Source organism: Pezoporus flaviventris, unplaced genomic scaffold (genome assembly GCF_033815535.1).
Source record: "Pezoporus flaviventris isolate CSIRO_AGI_PZ_B2104156 unplaced genomic scaffold, CSIRO_AGI_Pfla_v1 ptg000002l, whole genome shotgun sequence".
Taxonomy (NCBI): domain Eukaryota; kingdom Metazoa; phylum Chordata; class Aves; order Psittaciformes; family Psittacidae; genus Pezoporus; species Pezoporus flaviventris.
The window spans coordinates 26,732,261-26,753,765 of NW_026892550.1; the positions used below are offsets into that span (position 1 = coordinate 26,732,261).

Below are 21,505 nucleotides of genomic sequence, written 5' to 3' on the forward strand. Positions count from 1 at the left end.
CAGGCAAATCAGATGCTCTTGTAGAAGCAACTTAACCACTGCATCTCAGAGCTCAGTGAGTTATGGTAAACCAAAACTAATTCTGATTTTTATCAAAATGCTAAGTAGAATAATAGTAGTAAAATTGCTATTTGCAGTGTCACAGATGTTATTTGAAGACTTGAACCATTTCTGCAGAAGAGGGCAGATAGACAGCTTAAGCACAAACTGCTGGAGCCATCCTTAAACCAGCTGTCCTCTGTCCTGAATCAGAGCCCTAAAGCACTGTCCAAGAGCCCCATAGGGTCATGCCATTAGCTGCAGCTGGAACGACATCCACACAAACCATAGGATGATGCCACTACTTCTTACCTATCTCATTCTTGTGCTCAATCACGTTCTTAACACAGGCATTTTCTTCCAAATACAGAAACTGAAGATTATCACTTCTTATTGCTGTCTGTGAATGGAATTTGTCAACACTAAGAATATTTGAGCCAACCTGGCTGTTTTACATTTAGCATGCTGGAAAAGGACTGTCTAATCTGTGCTGTAAATGCTGATGTAGGAGACAGTAAAACAATAACCTTTCAGAAAAGCAGCTTAAGCTATTAAGCTTTTTGAGGCATCTGCCAAATAAATGTGTCTCCACCCTGATTTTGTGTGCCAACCCAGTTCCTAACTTTTCTAGAAGATTCTGACTGCTCCAGGTCACTCATCCCCACGCATTTGCTTTTGTAGTATAAGGTTTTTCGGTGTGTGATTGACTGCATTTAAGAATCTCTGCAAAATAGTCACCTTGGTTTTCTCTTCTAAGTTTCAGTGGGAGATGTAACAGTAAACACAGGATCCTTGAGTATCAAGAGAAAACCATGGACTGATGGTAAGAGTTCCCGGCGTTTTAAAGCATCTATACACTGCTGTTGAATTGGATGCCAGACTCTAATTCCCAGTACTAAAACAGTTTAAAAATAAAGAAATCCTAGAACTTAACACCAAGCTGCAAGTCGAGGTTCTCTTGCCCTCAACAATCTGCAAAGGAAGAGTCCTGATAAAAAATGTGGGCCTAAGGAAAGCTGCAATTTATTTCAATCCTCATCCCTGGTATGAATGAAGTAAACATCATTTGTAAGAATCAAGTGCAAGGAAAAAAATAAATTTTTTTTAAAAGAAAATGTCTTAATTACTTGTGTTGCTCAGAGGAAAACAGGGACAATATATCACAGTCATGGCTTCCTCATATACCATGCATCAGTAAAAATACATGTATCTACATGTATAAAGTCTAACATGCAATGTCTAGCATGTTGTACAAGAGAAAACACGTTAATGCAGCTATTCCAAAGAGAAGATATGGTATAGAATCATTGACAGAGAAAAATGAAGGGATGGGTAGAAATACATGGCGTGCAATCTGACATGGGAAAGGTCAGGAGCTTGTTTGTTTGTTTTTTTTCCTGGCAGAACTGTCAGGCCTTTAATAGTGAAAAAGTCCAACACTTAGGGATGACAGTCTTACTTTTGGGAGGCTTGCCCCTATTTCTAATACTAAACTGTTGTCTTGTCTACAGACAGCTGAACGCAAACAGATCCAAACACCACAACATTTCTGAATTCAACCTGCTCAGTTCACCATCCCAAACTACTAACAGGACTAATTCCTATGTGGTTAAATATACTTTCAGTTATTGCCTATTAGGCAAATACATCTGGCAGAAGTCAGTATCTAGGCAAAGCTGAAGGTTTCAAATGAGTGATTTTTACAAGGTTTGCTTCATTCCTCCTTGACGTTATACAGTGACCCCTTACACAACACCTGGCAAGGCCTCCCAAAAACGCTAACAGAAGGACAGCATTAGTAGAATCTAGCTAAATGTCAGTGTCAGCAGTTCATTGACTTGCGCACTCTAACTACATGCTTTGCTTTTGTCCACAGAGGTGTCACCTGTTCCACTTAAGAAAAGTGCTTCTGAAAACGCCATACTCCACTTCCAAAAGCTATTAACAGAGAGAGTGCACACAGTAACAGAAGGCAAAAAGTTACTGTTAGAAAGGCTTTGTAAGCAGGAGGAAATGCAAGACCTCAACAGAACACAGCGGTATGCTGATCCATCAGCCATACAACAGGTTGGTTTAATGAACTTTTTAACTAAATTAGCATGCAAAGAGATTCTCTCAGATAGTAGAAAATTAGACAGACATATTTATCAGTGTAGATCACCCACATGGGTGTATGCTTTCTCCCCTTTAATATATTCACCTTCTGTCATATAAACTAAAACAACATATGAGTTCCCATCATAATCCTTAACTATGATCTTTTAGCAGTGACGTCAGTCTAATAAAAGATATAACCTCTACCTACATGCTTTGGCTCACCTACTGGCATAATTAACAGGCTTAATGGAAAGAAACTAACACTGACTGATAAAGAAAACATGTACAGTTCAAACTGCATCCCATCATTTCCAATTACCATCTCTATGACCTTCCTAGCAAGTAAGTCCTCTGCAATTAACCAAACAGTCAAAGTCATGAGAACTTCTTTTTGGTTAGGCAAGGCTGGTGGGGAAAATGCAACACTTAATTCCTTTATCAGCATTTACACTCCTAGCTGCTCCTTCTGTGTATGCTGGCGTGGGGGACCATCCCCAGCTGCCCACTGAAGGCATGGTGCTGTGCAGCACTGAACTGGAAAATTCAGTAAGTCAGAAAGTATACAGTGTTGATGGCCACCTAGAAGGTGCAGGCATGAGTTCTGGTCCCTGTTCTGTGTTGGGCAAGGGGTCTGCCTGGCCCAGTAAGCAATGAAGTATTAGAAAACATAGAACCAATGCAGGGAACAATGACACAGTAAGTGACAAATGCCATGCCATAACTGTTACTCTGCAAAATCCTACTAGCAGCTACTTTGTGATTGTCTAAGTATTCTATAGCCTGTACTGCCTGCAAGGCATGCATTTCAAGGGGTTTCTTTTAGTGTGTTCAAGCAGAACAACTCATTTCTGGATCTCTGTCATGTCTGGGCATATATCTACACAGCCCTGCCAAAGTTAGGTCAGTTCTGGGCACGCACAAGGGCACAACTGAAGTCAAATTGTCAAGTTCTTACTGCAGCAGCAACAGCCGACAGATCTCTTTATACACAGAGGCCTAAATTCCATCCAAGTCGCTCTTCACAAAATGTTACACAAAAATATTACTGACACAGTGCCTTGTTTCCTGCTGGAAGGGTAATTATTTTCTTGTCAATTTTTTATAAGCGATATTATGAAGCTAAATAATTTCCACCAAGGCAGATTTTACCTGCCACTTAACTAGCATTCATAAAACAATGCAGAGAAGTCAGAGAAAGATCCCTAGAAAATTATAGGGTTTAAATCATGTTCATTTTTACAGTGACATGCACATACAGTTTCAGTTTTTAAAATAACTGTACTGAAAATAATATGGATCACTTACATGTTCTGCTTTACCTGTTCAGTTCCACGAGTGCAAAACTGAAATTGATTTGATAACTCATTGCAACAAGAAGATCCCCTTTTCTCCATGCTACTCTCTGAGCAATTCAAAGCTTGCTGGATCCTCTATAAACCAATTCAGCTCACTAACCTGACACAAGACTAGTCCAGCTGGGGAAAAAAAAAAAGCAAATGGTTTTCTGTGTAAGTTGTAGCAGCCCCACATGTTCTTGGCTGTGCTAGGCCCACCTTTGAGCACCTCAAAGGTTGCTTTTGTTGCAGCGTGGCTGCCCTCTCAGAAGAAAAGCTAACCTGAAGGAGGCAGTTAGTACTGCAAAGACAACCTGCCCTTAACATTCTGAGTGATGCACAAGGATCCAAATCTTTCCAAAACTTTTCTGTCATTCAGTACAAACACCCCCCAAAAAGCTTTCTCTTCTTCCAGAAAATAAAAAATACTTATTTTATTCATTAGAATAAGCAGATCCTTCAAGAAATATGTATCTGGTTTTAAATGCTGTTGTTCAGATGGAAACTGCACAAAAGCACTGAGTCAAAAGGACTGTATAAATTCTTAGTAAGTCAGAGCAGAGAATCGCAGCGCATATCTGCACTCTCTACTTGTAAACTGTTCATAAGAACATAGACGTGAAGCAAGAACTGACAGAAAATAAAGAACACAAGCGTATTTCCAAGGGAAGTATTTTTTCTCAAGAACCTTTACAGAGAGTGGAAGTTACTTGACAAATACCCAAAAAAGGTGGACTTCCCTTTGTGTGAGATTCCACTGCAACTCTTCTTTCCTTCTGTTCACATTTATTTTTGGACAAAGATGGTAAGAGATGTCAAGTGCATGGGCATTTGGTACCATCCAATATTTTTGCACTACTCCCATTTATACAGACAACAATCATCTACTTGAATATGTAGGACACTGAGATGGATAAAGTGGCATCAAGACAACCTTTCTTCACTGCAGTTGTAGTTACCATTCCATGTTACTTTTTGCTATAAAAATAACATGGATATTGCGCATTTAGAATACCGACTGTCTACAGGTATGGTCTGTCTGCTTTTGACAGCCATCTATGGGATTGCTAGTGAAGGATTTATCAAAAAAAGTCCCTTCAAAACCAGCAGTAGTTAATCCAAGTCTTATTTCCAGGGTATTTCTTATATCCACTTCAGCTTGTGCTGTGGCTCTGCTCTGATAAAGCTTTACATCCATTACAGTCACACGATAGTTTAGGCACACTTAGGGGAAAGTTAAATGGAACTTGGGGCACCATCTGAGCCATGCTAAACGGTTATATTGAGAGCATTACATAGGACGAAAGAACTAGGGAGGACAGGCCTTCTTAGACACAGATCCACAAATGTGATTCCTTTTTAGCAGAAAGGCCAGACCAAGTTGTTTCTATGTATCTGCTCCTGGAAATGTTAGTATGAATGACATCATGAAAATGGTGCAACTTAAAAATCAAAACCAACACCAAGCAGTGATGTCAAGATAAACAATCCTTTAAAAAACAGATCTTTGCTCTTCTCTCTCCTCAAATATCTGCACTATTACCAGGGAGGGGTTCAGATAACTGAGGGCAAGTCTGTCTCCTCTGCCATTTGCAAATGACAATGCTGATTTTTTTGAGGTATGCAGATAAATAAAGCAATCACCACACTTAACCTATACTAAAAAGTTCCATTCTTCTCTAAAGCACACATTCACTGAGATGAATGGGCCACTTTACATGTCTTTCATAGGGCTGTTACCCTGGAAAGTCCTCTGAATGCCCCATTTAGATTATTTCCTGGTAGACCAAACTATATTTGGGCCAAATGCATGGAGAATTAGCACCAGGGAGGAGAAATGCCTGCATTGCTGGTGGATCCACAAGCACTGTCAGCATCATTGTCAGCTTAAAAGACTCTCCCTGCAGACTCACTCATTTGTTCCTCCTCCAGCGGTAAGGCCTCCTTTGTGCTGGCACAAGAGCTTACATAGGCAAGTGGCTAATCAACTGACAGAACTGATTTAAATTAAAACTAGCCTAATGAAAAGCCCCTCTAAACAATCCTTACCTTTTTTACATAGCACAGAGCAGCTGGGGCAGCTTTATTTGAACTGAACTACCCAGCATGGACTTCCCATGCTGTGTACAACCCTCCCTCCAGGCAACAGGCTCACATTCAAGGTATGGGCTGACAAGCCAACACAGCTTGTGAAAACTACTGGAAGCTGTATCATGCCATCTTGGATAACAATGTAAAGAGGAACAAACAGTCTCAACCCAATTTTGTGGCTAGGTTAATGTAATGGGATGTCTGCTGGCCACAATAAACATAATGGCTGTCTCCGAAATGTCCTCTTGCACAAACATTTTGGCACCACTTCCCTCCTGGCTTTTCCAGTCCTTATGTTATCGCATTCCTGTTGGTTTCTCTACATCCAGAGATAAGAGCTGATACCAAACCGCATTTTGTGACATGTACATCTAAGAGACCTGAGCTTGGGTAAAATAGAAATCTGGCTTTCTGAAAACACACATGCAGGAACCTGAGCCCTGCAGGAAGCTATGTAAAACAACTGAGCCAATATAACAGCTCACCAGAACAAAAAGGTCCCCCTCCTCCTGCAGGAGTGAGATTTGTGGCATGTAACTGAACTGGGTTGTCAGCATCTAGCAGCACAGAATGGCCTGTAAATGTAAACCAAGACAGAACTAAAAGATAGTGTGTTCAGTGTCTCTGAAAGTGGGGAGCATTTTAACAGTACATACAGCACGAATGTTCCAGTAAAACAGCAGACAGACTCAGTCACTAGCTATGCATACATCTTAGCCAGTATATTCCACAGAGAATTTCCATAGAAATATGGTTACTTACAACATTTGGCATTTAGATAATATTTAACATTGCACTTCTTGCATCTACGGACTGGGGATCTGCTAAACTCAGGTTCTTGAGATGAAAAGAATGAAGAGGTAAATATGTCACACACCAAATTATCAGGAATATTACCTGTAGCATATCCATGTCCCTCAGAAAATTCCCATCCAACTACTATTCCAGTTTCAAACTTGTTGTGTGCAAGATTCATGTTGTAAGACAGGATTACCAGTAGCTTGCTCAATGGCTTTTTTTAAATATCAATTTTGTACCCAAGCGGTTGCATATAAAATTTAGATAAACACTTTCACTATGCTACACTGAGGGTAGCTATTTGGAAGGATGGCTAATGGGAAGCAACCGGTAATTCTACTAGATTGAAAGAAAAGTAAAAATTCTTAACTTACATTGGTGATTATTTGGGTTTTATTGTGTGAGGTTTAATAGTGGACAGCTATAGGGAAGCCATCAAGAAAGCATGCTGGCCAACCTCCCCCCAAGTTTACATTGATTCTCATAATAAACTTCATACATTCACCCAGCTGAGGTGGAACAAGGAGTATTCCCTCACTTAACAGGACTTCCGCCTGCACAGAACAGACCTTATAAAGGCCTTTTTAAAGAACCAGTACAAAGCTGGATACACTCGGGTTTCAGTACATAGTATTACTGCCAAACATTTTCCAGGGAATTTTGAAAAAGTTAACAGAAATCACATTTGTTCCAAGATTAACTTCGCAAATTTGTCCTGGTCAAGGACTCAGATGACGTTTAATAGATTTGTAAGTCAAAGAACTCCTCCTCCTTCACCACCCCCAAGAAAGTTGTTTCCTTACCAATATCCAGACTTTATTTTGGCATGCTGTTAGTGGATTTACAGTGGCTTTCTTCCCTAGCTTATAAATTGTAAAGATGTTTTAGAACATCCACTTTTAAGCCTTGTTAATGTTGACACCAGAGTAGCAGCATTAGCTTTAGTGCTAGCTATAGGTTTCAGTCATAATAAGAATTCACTGCTAACATAGCTGTAAAATGTTAAAATCAAATGAGAATCAGTTTGAAATGGTCTCAAGTTAAACTGGTACAATGTTGTTAGTGTGTGGAAGGCCTTAATTAGCCTGTGAGTAGGAATATATCGGTTTTCATTTTAATTCATAGCTCACCATTATAGAGTTAAAGCCAATGAAAAGCCACATTTTAACTTCTGCTACAAAAGATTATGAATTTAAGCCTCAACAACCTAGCAGCTGCTTAAAAACCAACCAAAACTACACCCGTACACACATTTTAAAGTTGTTGTTTATGTCAGGATAGTGAAATTCCAAGTCTGTCTCTTATTTTTCACAATGTACCTACTTCCGGGCCCACTCCAGAACCTTGCTTACAAATACACCCTCATTTTTCATGCAGAATAGATTTGGTGAAACAATGAGCACTGCTCAAACACATGCCACTGAATATGCCTCTTCAGTATTTTGGTGGCTTGACCCAGCACAGAGAGTTTCAAGTTTTCAGTTACAAGCATCCCCACTGGAGTACATCTCTCCAGTGCCATATTATCTTTTTAACACTGTAATACAAAGCATCAACTCACTTTAGGCCATTTATCAGAAACAGCAAAGTCCTTCACGCTGCTGCTACCAGCTATATCAGAACATAAAGCACAAAGAATTTACGCTGCATGTTTTTGTGGCATGTAACAAATACCCTGGATCTTTACTTATGCAGACAAGATTTCAAAGATTAGAAACTGGTAATGTTCCCCACAGCTGCCTCTTTTTTGTAAACCAGTCATCTAAAAAATGCAGGTTGACACAATGCCATGCTTGAGCATCCTAATTTTTTAAATCTAAGATGAATTAAGGGCCAAATTCTCTAAGTCGATTTTATTGCACAGGACTAATTTGCATATAAAAGAACATGCTGTGAGTATCTAAGGCCAGTAATCATTACCTAAATGTTCTTACTAATTCCAAAGTGAGGTCTGAGGACTGTGTTTGTCATGGCCAATCAAACTTCTGTTAGTGACTTAAGCCTAATTGGAACTGACCGTTATATTTACCATTCCTCTCTTACTTATTTACTTATTTTTCAAAGAATAAGGTTAAGAGACACTTCTTGGGTTTTAAGTTTAAAAAAATGGGCTTAATGCAATTTACAGGTACAGTTAATGCTAAAACCTATTACTGCCTGAGAGGGATGCCACCCCTTCTACACCTCATAGCAGGGAAAATGCAAAAAGGTTTGAGATAAAACATCAAAGAAGGAAATGGGAACATTAACATCTCACCTATTTAATAGAGTTCTATCGAGGGCTTGTAAAGGTATACCTGATTGAATAGACTGTGTCACTCCACAGATGCAACCATAGAATCATAGAATCTTTAGGGTTGGAAAGGACCTTAAGATCATCTAGTTCCAACCCCCCTGCCGTGGGCAGGGACACCTTACTCTAAATCATATCACCCAAGGCCTCCTCCAACCTGGTCTTGAACACTGCCAGGGATGGAGCATTCACAACCTCCCTGGGCAACCCATTCCAGTGCCTCACCACCCTCACAGGAAAGAATTTCCTTATATCCAACCTAAACTTCCCCTGTTTAAGTTTTAACCCGTTACCCCTTGTCCTGTCACTACAGTCCCTAATGAAGAGTCCCTCCCCAGCATCCCTATAGGCCCCCTTCAGATACTGGAAGGCTGCTATGAGGTCTCCACGCAGCCTTCTCTTCTCCAGGCTGAACAGCCCCAACTTCCTCAGCCAGTCTTCATACGGGAGGTGCTCCAGTCCCCTGATCATCCTCGTGGCCCTTCTCTGGACTTGTTCCAACAGTTCCATGTCCTTTTATGTTGAGGACACCAGAACTGCACACAATACTCCAGGTGAGGTCTCACGAGAGCAGAGTAGAGGGGCAGGATCACCTCCTTCGACCTGCTGGTCACGTTCCTTTTGATGCAGCCCAGGATACGGTTGGCTTTCTGGGCTGTGAGCACACACTGAAGCCGGCTCATGTTCATTTTCTCATTTACCAACACCCCCAAGTCCTTCTCCACAGGGCTGCTCTGAATCTCTTCTCTGCCCAACCTGTAGCTGTGCCTGGGATTGCTCCAACCCAGATGTAGGACCTTGCACTTGTCATGGTTAAACTTCATGAGGTTGGCATCAGCCCACCTCACAAGTGTGTCGAGGTCCCTCTGGATGGCATTCTTTCCCTCCAGGGTATCAACCGAACCACACAGCTTGGTGTCATCAAGTTTATGCCTCTAAGAAAGCAGCCCTTATAAGTTTTGTCAGTTACTGAGTTCTAAGATCAGAATCAGAGGTAGCGTGTGCATGCCTTTAGGTGTGCATCTTGCCATAGAACTGGTGAACTGCTTACAGTTTCAACTGCAACAGTGGCATTACTGTCTACAGTTGTGTCCTCCATAGGGGATATTTGATATTAAACAGCTCATGGAAATCAAATATACTTGTCAAGTGTCCATCAATAAACAATAATCATGAAATAAGGTTGCAATGAAAATTGAGATAAGAAGATGCAGAGTAATGAAAATACATCAATCATTTTATTTTCTCGGCCCACCAATGTCTGCGTAAGCACAAATGAGGTAAGATTTTTTTCCAGAAAAATGGTGCAGCCTAAAATGACTTTTAATTAGTCTCATTAGGCTTTTTTTTTCCTTGGATTCTGCAACTCTATCTCTCCCAATAAAAACATTTTTGATGGACACTGGCAAATATATATCGTTTATGAATGATACACCTGCAACCCGAAGTCTTAGTATATGAGAGTCATGTAGGGATGCAGGATTTTACCAGTGAAAGTATATGAAAGTTGGTTGCAATAAACAGAAAATCTCAATGTAAACTATTTTCTGCTGTTGGACCAAAGCCATTTCAAAGCATGTCTGTGACATCAGAAATACAAAGAACCTATCATTTTATCTATTCATTGCATGGGTACCCAGGAGAAGCTCGGACCTCCAAAGGCTGTCGGCAACGTGATTACAAGTGGGAAGTTAAGCACAGGGTACAGGTGTTCGCACTGCATGTTCTACATAGCTTGTGTGTGCGGGCTTGGCCGTGCATGTGTTCCCAACAAGGAGCAAAATCCCCTTCTGGCACCCCTGGGAAAACGATCAGCATATGTCAGTGCATACCATTATTACTTTGAATACCAAAGGGAAGCAGAACCCAAACTTCATTTTGCAGCTCTGCGTTCCCAGTTATCCTAGTCTGTTTCACATCGCCATAGACATGGCAGGTAGAAGAAAGTTTCGTTGTACCATGGTGCTGAAGATTCATAACTATGGCTAGTAGGAGCCTTGAGAACCACTGCGCCAAGGCAGTCCCGACGTGTGTGAACTACATTTCACACGAGCATTCCGAGTGACGCCAGGAATGCCGGCCGGGCATGCCGCGCCGTCGGCGGGAGGTCAGCGCCTGCCTGTCACCGCTGCGGCGGGGCTGGGACTGGGCGATGGGCGCATCCCCGCCGCCACGCCGGGGGCTGCGCGCACGGAGGTTCCCGGGCAGCGCGGGACGCGCGCACGTGCGGGCGGCGGCAGGAGCGGATGCCGCTTAAAATGAGATGCGGGTGAGGTGCAAGGCACGTCCGAGAGCGGCTCCGTCGGCGATGCCGGCCCGGGACTCGGCGGGGCATGCCTTGCTCTCCGCCAAAGGGATGCTGCCGGGTCTCCCGGCCGGAGCGGAGCAGGAGGAAGGGACGGGACGCTCTGGAGCGGACAGGCCCCCGCCGCTCGCCTCCCACCCCGCTCCTGCCGCCGCCGGTTGCACATGCCGAAGCGGAACCCCGACCACCGCGGGGCAGCCGCAGCGGCCCGGCCCGCTGCGGAGCCGGTGTTTTGGGACGGTGACCCTCTCCATCCCGGTCCCGACTCCCGTGCCCCCTCACTGCCTTACCTGTGCTGCAGCCCCACCAGCCCCAGCGTGATCACATGGGGCACGTCCAGCTCGGTGGGCCACACACCGGAGGCGATGCAGCCGAACACGCCGCACTCCTCCCGGATGCCCAGCTCCTCCAGCTCCATGGCGCGGCCGGCACGTGGCGGCGCGGCCCCGCTCGACGGCCCCGGTCCCTCTCCCGCTGCGGCGGCTCCCGCGCGCTCCTGCCTGCGCTGCGCGCAGCCAACAGCGCCGCGCGGGGCCGGCAGTAGCCTGGCGAGGCGGGCTCCCTCATTTACATACGGGGGGACCCTCCCCGGCCCTGGCCCCGCGCCCACCGCACGCCGCAAGGCGGGGGCTCGCCCTCGGGGCGGCATTGGCCGGGAAGCGGGGCCGGGGCCGGGGCCGTGTTTGCACTGGGAGGAAGGCGCCCGGCCGGGGCTCGCCCGCGGAACGCGGCGGGGCGGAGAGGGGCGCGTTGGGCGGTGATTGGCGGGAGGCGCCGCTGCCCCTCCTGCCCGCCCCTTCCGCCGGCCCCTTCTTACCCCGGCGGTGGGGTCCGGCGCCGTGTGTTGAGTGTGTGTTCTGTGCCCTAGGTGTCTGCTGCCGCTCCCGCCGCCGTAGCCATGGCCCCCGCAGCATCAGGTAATTGCGTGTCCCCCGGCAGGGCATGCCGCGAGAGCGGGGAGCCGGGAGCGATCGGGGGACGGGTCGGCGGGTGCCGCTGCCGGGGGGGGGGGGCAGGTGCCCGCTCAGCCGAGCTCGGGTGTAGCTCCTTGAGAGCGAGCTTTTTTCCTCCGCAGAGCTTTGCTTTGGGTTGTTTTCTTCTCGTGGGTGACCGCGACCCTGCCCGAGGGGGCACCGGGTGTCCCCTGTCCCGCGGGAGGAGCGGGCGAGCGCTTCGAAACGAGCGTTTCTATCCTCGGGCGGAGGGTGCTTCGGGCCGCTGCGGTTCTGCTTCCCGAGCCTCGTGTTTGTCCGGAAGCTAAACCACATCAAAGTACCGGGTAAAAGCGGCGCAGCTTCCCGCGGCACCGCCTCACTTCAGGCGGCACCTCCCGACCGCCGGCGGCGAGTGAAAACCCGTGCCAGTGCGGAGGAGAGCGCAGCCGGAGGAGGAGAGCTCGCTGCTCCAAGTGGGAAGCTGCCCCGACGTTCCCTGCGCATCTCTCGTGGCGCCGGAGTCCTGCGAGCAGAAGCGTTGAGCGTTTGTTTCGCCCTTGCTGTCCGGGGGCGGGGGGAGGCCTCATCACATTGCCAGTACATGCGGGCTTGGCGGTGGCTCACGGGCTGCAGCACGGGGTCCTGCTGGGTCTCGCTTTGCAAAGTATGCGAACTTGGTGGGCTTACTTGCAGAAGTAAAGCATTTATTTCAATCTAAAACTTTGTTCATTCATCCATTACTTACTTGTTCAGACCTGAAACTTGGTAAAAAAGTTAATGAAGGTAAAACAAAAGAAGTGTTCGAGCTGCCAGATATGCCGGGATGCGTTCTCATGCAGTCAAAAGACCAAATAACAGCGGGGAATGCGGCCAGGAAGGACCGAATGGAGGGGAAGGCTGCCATTTCTAATACAACAACTAGCTGTGTGTTTCAGTTGCTGCAAGAATCTGGTAAGTATTTCAAAGGTATAAAACATGCCGGTGTATTACAGATCTTGTTAGAAAACGGTGGTGTTTCTGTGTATCCTGCCCTGAAGCTCTGATGTTGTGGGCGGGGAGAAGGGGGTTAGTGTCTCTTCTATTCGTTTTTAGTTACGCTTTTCCTTCTGGACTGCAGAGCTGGATGGGTGACTTGTTCATTTGTAGCATGAGAGTATCCGAAGTAATTTTCCAGTAACAGATAACACTGCAACAACTCCTTCTTCTTTGGACACACCCTTCATGCTCCCCTCTATTTCTGTCAGTTATTCCCTTCCCCCGTGTTCCCTTGTCTGGATGCATCTCGCCGTTCTTCTTACATCTGCCTACAAGTCACTGCTAGCGAGTGGCACTAGCAGACTAAGCTGTGTGAAACTTGTGTATGAATGTTAAAATTAGAGTATCTTTTTACAACATTTTTCTTTCCCCTCAGTTGTTTATGCTGTATCATAACCTATAAAGGTTCCGCACACTTTGTACTTAAACACTTGTGCATTTGCAATGTGGTCCGCATTTATTGGTCTGTATTGAATGTTACGGAGAATGTAATGTTTCCGTTAAGAGGCTCAAAATGTTTCTGGTGCTAGAAGTGAGCTTCCGTGGAGTATGTAACTAACTTGAGTCACTCAGGTTTTGCGCCACACTTCCAAAAATGGAGCCAGTGTCTTTGCTTTGACAAAGCATCTTGAAGTGTCTTTGACTGAGAAGTTTGCAAGTTGCAAAGAGGAATTTGCACTACCTTGAGCTGCAAACAGTACTGCAATACAGGCGCCAGTAAACTTGGTTAAGATGCTTATAGCTGCGTGCTCGGTGCACTCTAAAGCATTTGCACAAGCATTGTTTAAGTACCAGATGAGTTACTTTAAAACTTGTATTATCTGTTGTACGGCGTAGTAATGGTTCTCAGAGAGACAAACAGTAAAGTCCTAGCATGTGTAATATGTGGCAAAGAGAGATGATTTTTGAGGTTGTATCTACCTATATTTCTGTGCAATTAGTTCTTTAAAATATGGGCTGAGACAAAGATACATCAAATCATTCAGTATAATTCTCAGTCACTGGCTTTCTTGGGAGGCCTGTTGTGCATACAGCATAGAGAAGCCTCCAAGCTATTTCTGATTATATTTGCAGTTGACTATAACTACCAGTTTTCATATAGGAGCAGTTAATGAAATGTTTTGCCTAAGTATTACAGAACAATAGATAAGGTAACAATTCAAAATAGCTAATATCCTACAGACAGGAATTTCAGTGTCAAGAAGCCATACTTGTAGACCTCTTAAAGATCCCGAAATGGCTTATGCTTGGTAATTTCATGTGCTGTGGAAAAACATGCAGAGTAAACAACCGCTGCATTTTGAGGCAACAAAAGAAGTTTCTGGGTGGTTCTCCAGTTTGCTTATTTGACTGGCGTAAAAGGCAGATAATGTGAATGCCTTATCATGGAAGTAGTTTGTTTGCTTTTCGCAACTCTTCTTAACCTACTCTTTCAAAGATGATGATTTACAAAGTTCTGTTAAAGTTTCTCTCCTTTTATAATAGAGCTAATGTCAGGCCTTCAAAAGCAGGCATTTGTACTGATGAAAAATGTAGTAGTAAACCATGCAGGGGTCTTAATGCCTGGATTTATCAGTGTCTTAATGTGCAGCTGATAATTCATTCTGCAGTGCAACAAAATCTGAGGTAATGGTAGTACTGTATTTCAAGACTTTCAATTCTTCTTTCATGGCTCCGAAAGTGGTATGGAGTAGAGCTTCTTGGTTTGACTGGATACAGCTCGTTTGTCTTCTGTTTCTGGCAGATGCCAAGTAGGCTTAGCAGTCATCTTGCCATGGTTGGGTACTTGGTTGCTGCTAACTTTTGTTTAAAAGCAAACCATTGTGAAGAATAGGTGTGTTGTGGGTTTTGTTTTGGTGTTTATTTTTTTTTTAAGCTATGTGATAATTATTTGCAAGAATAGGATTTCTGACCAGAGCACAAGGTTCTGAGCAACAAGCAAACACTGTAGGATTAAATTGGCAAAACTAATGACTTGCAGAAGGTAATTGCAGTGATTTCTTTTTGCAAGGCCAGAGTGGGCTTAAGACACCCTGAAGAGATACAGTATGTCGTGTAAGTCCAGAGATGAACAAGATTGAGTGGTACTTAGAATAAAGATGTTTGTGATTCTTGTTTCAACTGTGGACTGTGCCTAGTAATGGAACTAAACTGGCATGTCTCTACTTAGGAATCAAAACAGCTTTTGTCAGGAAACAGAGTGACACAGCATTTATAGCAGCTCACTGTGAAATGATCCCAATTGAATGGGTGTGCAGAAGAATTGCTACTGGCTCCTTTCTCAAAAGAAACCCTGGTGTTAAAGAAGGGTATAAGTTCTATCCACCCAAAATTGAGATGTTTTACAAGGTAAGTTTCCTTTACTGTGATGTTAATGAAACTTAAACAGAGCTAGAACTCTGCATTATCTCATTTCAAATGCAAACAAATAAAGCAAACCGTGCTAGTGGCTCACCAATCCTCTTAGTATTGGTGATTTTGCCATCCTAATGTTTTCTTGCATCCTTATCCAATAGCTGTTTTGTCTTAAATTGCATAGTATAATACTGGCTTACAGACCCATCAAAGAGTAACAAACCAAACTGTATAAAATAGAAAAAAATGCCTTATTTATAAGGTATAAGGGCTTTTGGGGCATAAACTTAACACATCTGTTACAACTGATGTGTTAATATATTTGAAGAAATTAAACGGTACTTGCATGGTGAGTGGCTAGCTGCTCATGTAGGATGCTGAACTACTTTGGAAGTATGTGCTGAAGGAAGTGTCTTGTGAACTGTGACCTGAAGTGTTATTTGTGGTGTACCCTGTCACTCCTGGGGCACTGTCCAAACTCAGAGCTTTTAAAGAAGTTTAGGGGTTACAGCCAAGTGTCTTCAATGTTGCTGTCCCTTTTTTTTTAGTGCTACTCATAAAAAAAGACTAGTTTAAAGTCTGTATTTTTTGTTGTTGAAAAACAAAATATGTTGTCTTCTCATAGTAATTTTCCTACTTATTGCAAGCTTAAATTACATGATGTATATGTTTGCTTTCTTAACAGGATGATGCTGCTAATGACCCACAGTGGTCTGAAGAGCAGATAATTGAAGCAAAATTCTGTTTTGCTGGACTTACTATTGGCCAGACTGAAGTGGATATCATGGCTCGTTCTACTCAAGCTATTTTTGAGATCTTGGAAAAATCATGGCAGCCTCAAAACTGCACTCTCGTAGACCTGAAGGTACAAGAATCTGATTTCTCACAGTCCTGGTTCTGACAGGAAATATATCACTGTATGGTTCCTAAAGTAGGATTCTTCCTGTCTTTTTAGATTGAATTTGGTGTTAATGTTCTGACAAAAGAAATCGTTCTTGCTGATGTTATTGATAATGATTCATGGAGGCTGTGGCCATCAGGAGACAGAAGCCAGCAGAAGGACAAACAGGTAGTGTGTTAATTTTTATCTTCTAAGTTGGTTGGGAAGGAGAATGAAAAAAGCAAATCCTACAGTTAAACACTTGCTTTCAGAGTGGCTTTTTCTAGATAAGATTATCGTAGGGTACCTCCTGCCAATCCTGTTTTCATTAAATAGTTTATTACGTGGCTTATGGTAGGAAAAAATCCTCTGCCTATATATCTTCGGTAGGAATGCTCAACAGCAGTACTGATTGGAGCTATTGTTTCCAGGAGTAATCAGAATTTCTCACCAGTTTTGCAGATGATAAAATAGTTGGACAACAGATTGGTAAAAGGAATAGAAGCTTTAGTTCCCAGCTCTGGCTCCAAGTTCCTGTTTATCCAGAGTGGTGTCCTATACTAGTAGAGATCTGGCAATATGTAAGAGGGATCTGCAGGAGGGTTTTCTTCATGATTTATTTTGGTTAAGCTTGAATTCAATATTCAATGTCTCCAAGTGTTACTAACAGATTGTGTCCACATAAGAAGGCTGCAAACATAAGTTTGAAATAAAGCGTGTCCTGTATTTAGACTTGTTGCCATTACACTTGTCAACTCTTTCTGAATTACCAGATAAGTACTTGTGAAAGAACTGGTTTGTGAATGCTCCTGCTTCTGCAGCAATTGTTGAGATTAGTAATGGAGACTCTGTAGAGAAAGTGGCTGTAAGCCACTGGGGAAGACTTTAAATGATATGTTGTGTGGGAGGAGGGGTATTACTTTTAAATTAGGAAGCAGAACTGCTTTGTTGTTTATTTTACCTGAATTATGTAGTTGCATGCTTGAATGAATTGCTCTGACAATACCTTCACTCGTCTCCCTAAAACAAGGTACCCGATAACATCATGCAGAACCTGGGCTGCCTAATGCAGTGCTATTGCGGGCAAGCATGTCAGTACATATCTAGTTTTAAAAGGGCTATATGTCTCCCTAAACTTAGCTTTCAGGATGCTTCCAAAACCTTAATACCGTTGTGGCTAAAAACCTTTCAGGTTTCAAATGGCCATGGATTGTTATGTGGAAGGGAGTTTACGCCTACTGGAATGGTTCTTCATTAAATAGCTGTTCCTTACTTCCATATCTGTTTTTTCCTGTATCTGTACCACTCTCTGTTCTCATTCCTGTGGAACTGCTAGGCACTACAATAAATACGTCAGTTGGGGTGTTCTTATCAACTCTGGTAGTAAAATGAGTGTTTTGTGTATTGAAAACACATTAACCTGAAGGGTTTGGGTTGGGTTTTTTTTTTGTTTTGTTTTTTTTTTCCTGTTTTCAGTCCTACCGTGACCTGAAAGAAGTGACTCCTGAAGCACTGCAAATGGTTAAGAGAAACTTTGAATGGGTTGCAGAAAGAGTGGAGGTACCCATTTTTATGAACAATATATCTAGACTTTGGTAACTTCATGTCTTCAAGCCTGTTCACTGCTTTTCTTTTTCTTGTCCTGCTTCACTCTTTTCCCTAGTTGCTTCTGAAAACAAAGAGCCAAGGTAGAGTTGTGGTGCTGATGGGATCTCCCTCTGACCTCAGTCACTGTGAAAAGATAAAAAAGGCATGTGCAACCTTTGGAATTCCATGTGAGTTAAGAGTGACCTCTGCTCACAAAGGGCCGGATGAAACCCTGAGGATCAAAGCCGAATACGAAGGTAAGTGGCAGAACTACTGATTTTGGAGTGAAATGGTGTTATGTTCAAGAACAAGTTGGCAACTTGAGCATTTGTGGGGGATTTTCCCATGTCTTTGTAACACGCTACACCAAGCTGTTACAATGCCGCTCTGCGCTTGCTAATTACATAATGACAGGTTATAGAGTGCACTAAGCAACTATGGAGTAACATACTGTCCTGCTGCCCAACCACAACTTCCATTACTCAAAGTCTTAATATCTGCTTTTGTCCCAGTACCAGAACTACTTTGCCTGATACTTGATCATGTTAATACAATTGTGGCATCTTGCTAGTGATGCCAGTCCTTCTGAAACAGTGAGGAGTGATAATTCTCCAGCTGACTGTGAATACTCTTATGTGTAATTTGCAAGGCAGATGTTGCTCCCCTCATACTCTTCTGCCTGTTTCATGAAAATGTTCCTGCTTGTTATTTTGGATGCCATGAGAAACATACTTGATTTAAGTTCTTGCCTTTAGCATGAAAGCCTGGTATCTCTTCGGGAGTGTTTATTGCCTAGCAGGGAGGAGAGAGAACTCTTTATTTTTGTGGGAGGATACTTTCTACTCAGTGAAGCTACAGATGCTGTAACCATAGCGGAGAAGCACTTATTTTGAGATGAAGCGTGCAAGATTTAAGGAGAAGAACACTTATCAGTGCCAGAGGTTTAACGGCTGTAGTCTCTACAAAGCTAAGCAGCACCTATTCCTCTGATATTGAGACTTTTCCTCAGAGGCAGAGTAAGAATGCTAACTCCAGCTGTGGTAGGCAGTAGCTGGGATTTCGGGCTGCAAGATTTAGGTGGTGTTTCTGTGAAGGGAAAAGTCAAACAAAATTCTAATGCTGTGTAATGGAATTGACAGAATAACTGCAAACAAAATTGTGGACTTGGATAAAGCTTCCACTTTATGCAGAGAACAAGGTGCATTGCTTAATTTTGAATGCCTTCCTGCCCCCAGGAGATGGAATCCCAACAGTGTTTGTTGCAGTAGCTGGCAGAAGCAACGGTTTGGGACCAGTAATGTCTGGTAACACTGCTTACCCCGTTGTCAACTGTCCTCCGCTCTCAGCTGACTGGGGTACTCAGGATGTGTGGTCGTCTCTCAGACTACCCAGTGGTAAGATGGTCTTCAGCTTACACTCTTGTTCTGACCTAGCTCTATCTGTGCTGTTCTTCTAGTATACGAAGATGACATAGGGATAATCTTTAGAAAAGTATGAACCTTGTCTTACCCTTGCTACACGTTGGAATTAGTGTTAATGGGGATTTAAAAGTCTGAATTTTGTTCAGTTATAGGGCTGCATTTTCATTATTATCAAAGATCAAAAACCACCTTTCTCCACAGTCCGTGTAGGTAACAGCTTAACTATGTCAGTGCATTGCTACCTATATGATTTTTAACTTTGCTACTGACTTGAATGGATTCTTGGCAACTAGGAGGCCCAGAAGTCTGTTACCTGTGTATAAGGAGAGTCATTAGGTATGCTGGCTTTTGGTTTAAAATGCCATGAAGCATTTGTGTTAGTAGCAGTAGTAGTAATAGTGGAAAGCATGACACTTGACTAGCTTTAAAACTAGATCATGCAGTTCCTGGAGGCTGAACCAAACACTGCCTTAAATTGTGCTTCAGAGGTGGTTTTTGTTTGACTATAGATTATGTTCAGGTAAGCATCGCTCTCTTCTCTGCAGGTCTTGGCTGTCCTACTACTCTGTCACCTGAAGGAGCTGCCCAGTTTGCTGCCCAGATATTTGGCTTAAACAACCATTTGGTGTGGGCCAAACTGCGATCCAACATGTTAAACACCTGGATCTCCTTGAAGCAGGCTGACAAAAAACTTCGAGAGTGCACCTTGTAAGTCATCCCAACAAGTAACTGCCATTAGTTATGCAAAGAGAATGGCGTGCATATTCATTCATATTAGGATTTACACTAGGGGGAGCATGGAAGTTGTGCATCCTTTCTTACAGAGAAAGCATTGACAGAGCAGCAGATGAGGTCTGTTGTGTCCTCATCCTTCCCATGTGTATTTTTTTTTTTTAATATATAACAACTTAGTCAGAGATGGGGAAGTAGTATTTTAGGTATCCCTTTCTGTTGCTCCAAAATGGTGCTGTTTGGCTTTTTAGTGTATACTGTTAACTACAGACTATTTCAAGAGAATGACTTGGTACAATCTAAGTAGAATTCAACTAGTACTCTGTATTTCTGTGACAGTAATATTCTTCCATAGTAATAATGTATGTCTTGAACCTTATTAACTTGACTGGGCTGCTAACTGAAGCCAGTGCTGATGCTGTTCTGCTTGCAATGAAGGTATGCTTTCCTTAGCAATAAAATGGCAACATACGCTATATTAAAAGGAAAAGGGGCTGGAAAAGTGATTTAAGAGCTTGAAATAAATACCTGCCTTATTTAAAAAATGTATATACATACATAATCTGTGTTGGTTTTTTTAAAATGTGTGTGTAATGTACCCCACTGATACCCTCTGGAATGATGTGATAAAGTTGACACCAATTCTCTTGCTCATAACAAGCTATAAGTACAAATGAACAAATAGGCTTTGTTGTGGTCGCCCGCTGTAACTCTTATCTAGTCCAGGCTTTGCCCTTTTAAATACCAAGCAGATATCTACCTTCACTAGTTCTGAAGCGCCTGTCTGATCTTGTCAAACTGTCTTCAGACTACACTTCAGTAACTCTAGCTATAACATCTTTATTTCCTCACACTGTTTCTATAGAAAACGTACTGAAGTGGGGAATCTAAGCATGACTGATCTTCTGAGTACGATTCTAACAAATATGCAATTACTTGATATATGTAACATCTATGCTTTTACAATTATAAATAAACTATGGAATTCAAAGCTGCTTCATGGAATAAGCACGTTAAAAAACTAGTGCTCCACTGTGGTACATAACTTAGGGACCATAAATGAAGTAATAATCCTGTAAAGAGTATAGACACTAAACCTGCATAGCAGTCGTATTTGGTGACAGTCTTCTGGAAGACACTCCATTACTTGATAAAGTTCAGGGAAGCTGTGTTGCTTTGTGCCTAATATACTGCTTTGATTGTGTGGGAGTTCAGGCTTACATCGTAGTGTGAGTAACCGGATTAAATGCTGCTGGCTGCATTTGCAGGAAGGGACTACATCTTACGTGTAGTTGTATGGAACTGTTCCTGGCAGTGCTGTCTTCTGGAGTTAAATAAAGAGGGGTTTAAGTCAGTCAGAACATACACTACAGCAAAATAAATAGAACTCTTCTCTGGGTCTTGAGGGGGGTTGATTTTCCAATACTGGGCCAAGAACCAAAACCAGCTACCATGAGGGACGATGCAGCACAACTTTCTCCTTGTGACAGCAGTTGGCTAGCTCAGCTGTAGGTAACCACATAACATGAGCGTGAAGTCACACAAGAGATGATGGTGTCACTTCCTTTTCTTCCCCTTCTTACCCAACACTACACTTAATGTT

At 43.1% G+C, this 21,505-nt stretch overlaps 1 protein-coding gene across 1 annotated transcript in view; it reads left to right on the top strand.

The window, feature by feature from the left end:
• PAICS (phosphoribosylaminoimidazole carboxylase and phosphoribosylaminoimidazolesuccinocarboxamide synthase) overlaps positions 1–20,451 on the top strand; it is a 39,204-nt gene extending 18,753 nt beyond the window's left edge. Inside the window, exons 8-20 of the mRNA XM_061445193.1 lie at positions 797–862; positions 1,916–2,248; positions 10,670–10,876; positions 10,934–11,706; positions 11,826–11,874; positions 12,646–12,843; positions 15,098–15,276; positions 15,968–16,147; positions 16,238–16,351; positions 17,639–17,722; positions 17,826–18,006; positions 18,985–19,143; positions 19,716–20,451. Of these exons, the coding sequence (XP_061301177.1) occupies positions 797–862; positions 1,916–2,248; positions 10,670–10,876; positions 10,934–11,706; positions 11,826–11,874; positions 12,646–12,843; positions 15,098–15,276; positions 15,968–16,147; positions 16,238–16,351; positions 17,639–17,722; positions 17,826–18,006; positions 18,985–19,143; positions 19,716–19,882 (2,690 nt within the window). The 3' untranslated portion in view covers positions 19,883–20,451. The remainder of the gene's footprint in view (positions 1–796; positions 863–1,915; positions 2,249–10,669; positions 10,877–10,933; positions 11,707–11,825; positions 11,875–12,645; positions 12,844–15,097; positions 15,277–15,967; positions 16,148–16,237; positions 16,352–17,638; positions 17,723–17,825; positions 18,007–18,984; positions 19,144–19,715) is intronic.
• The last annotated feature ends 1,054 nt before the right edge of the window (positions 20,452–21,505 follow it).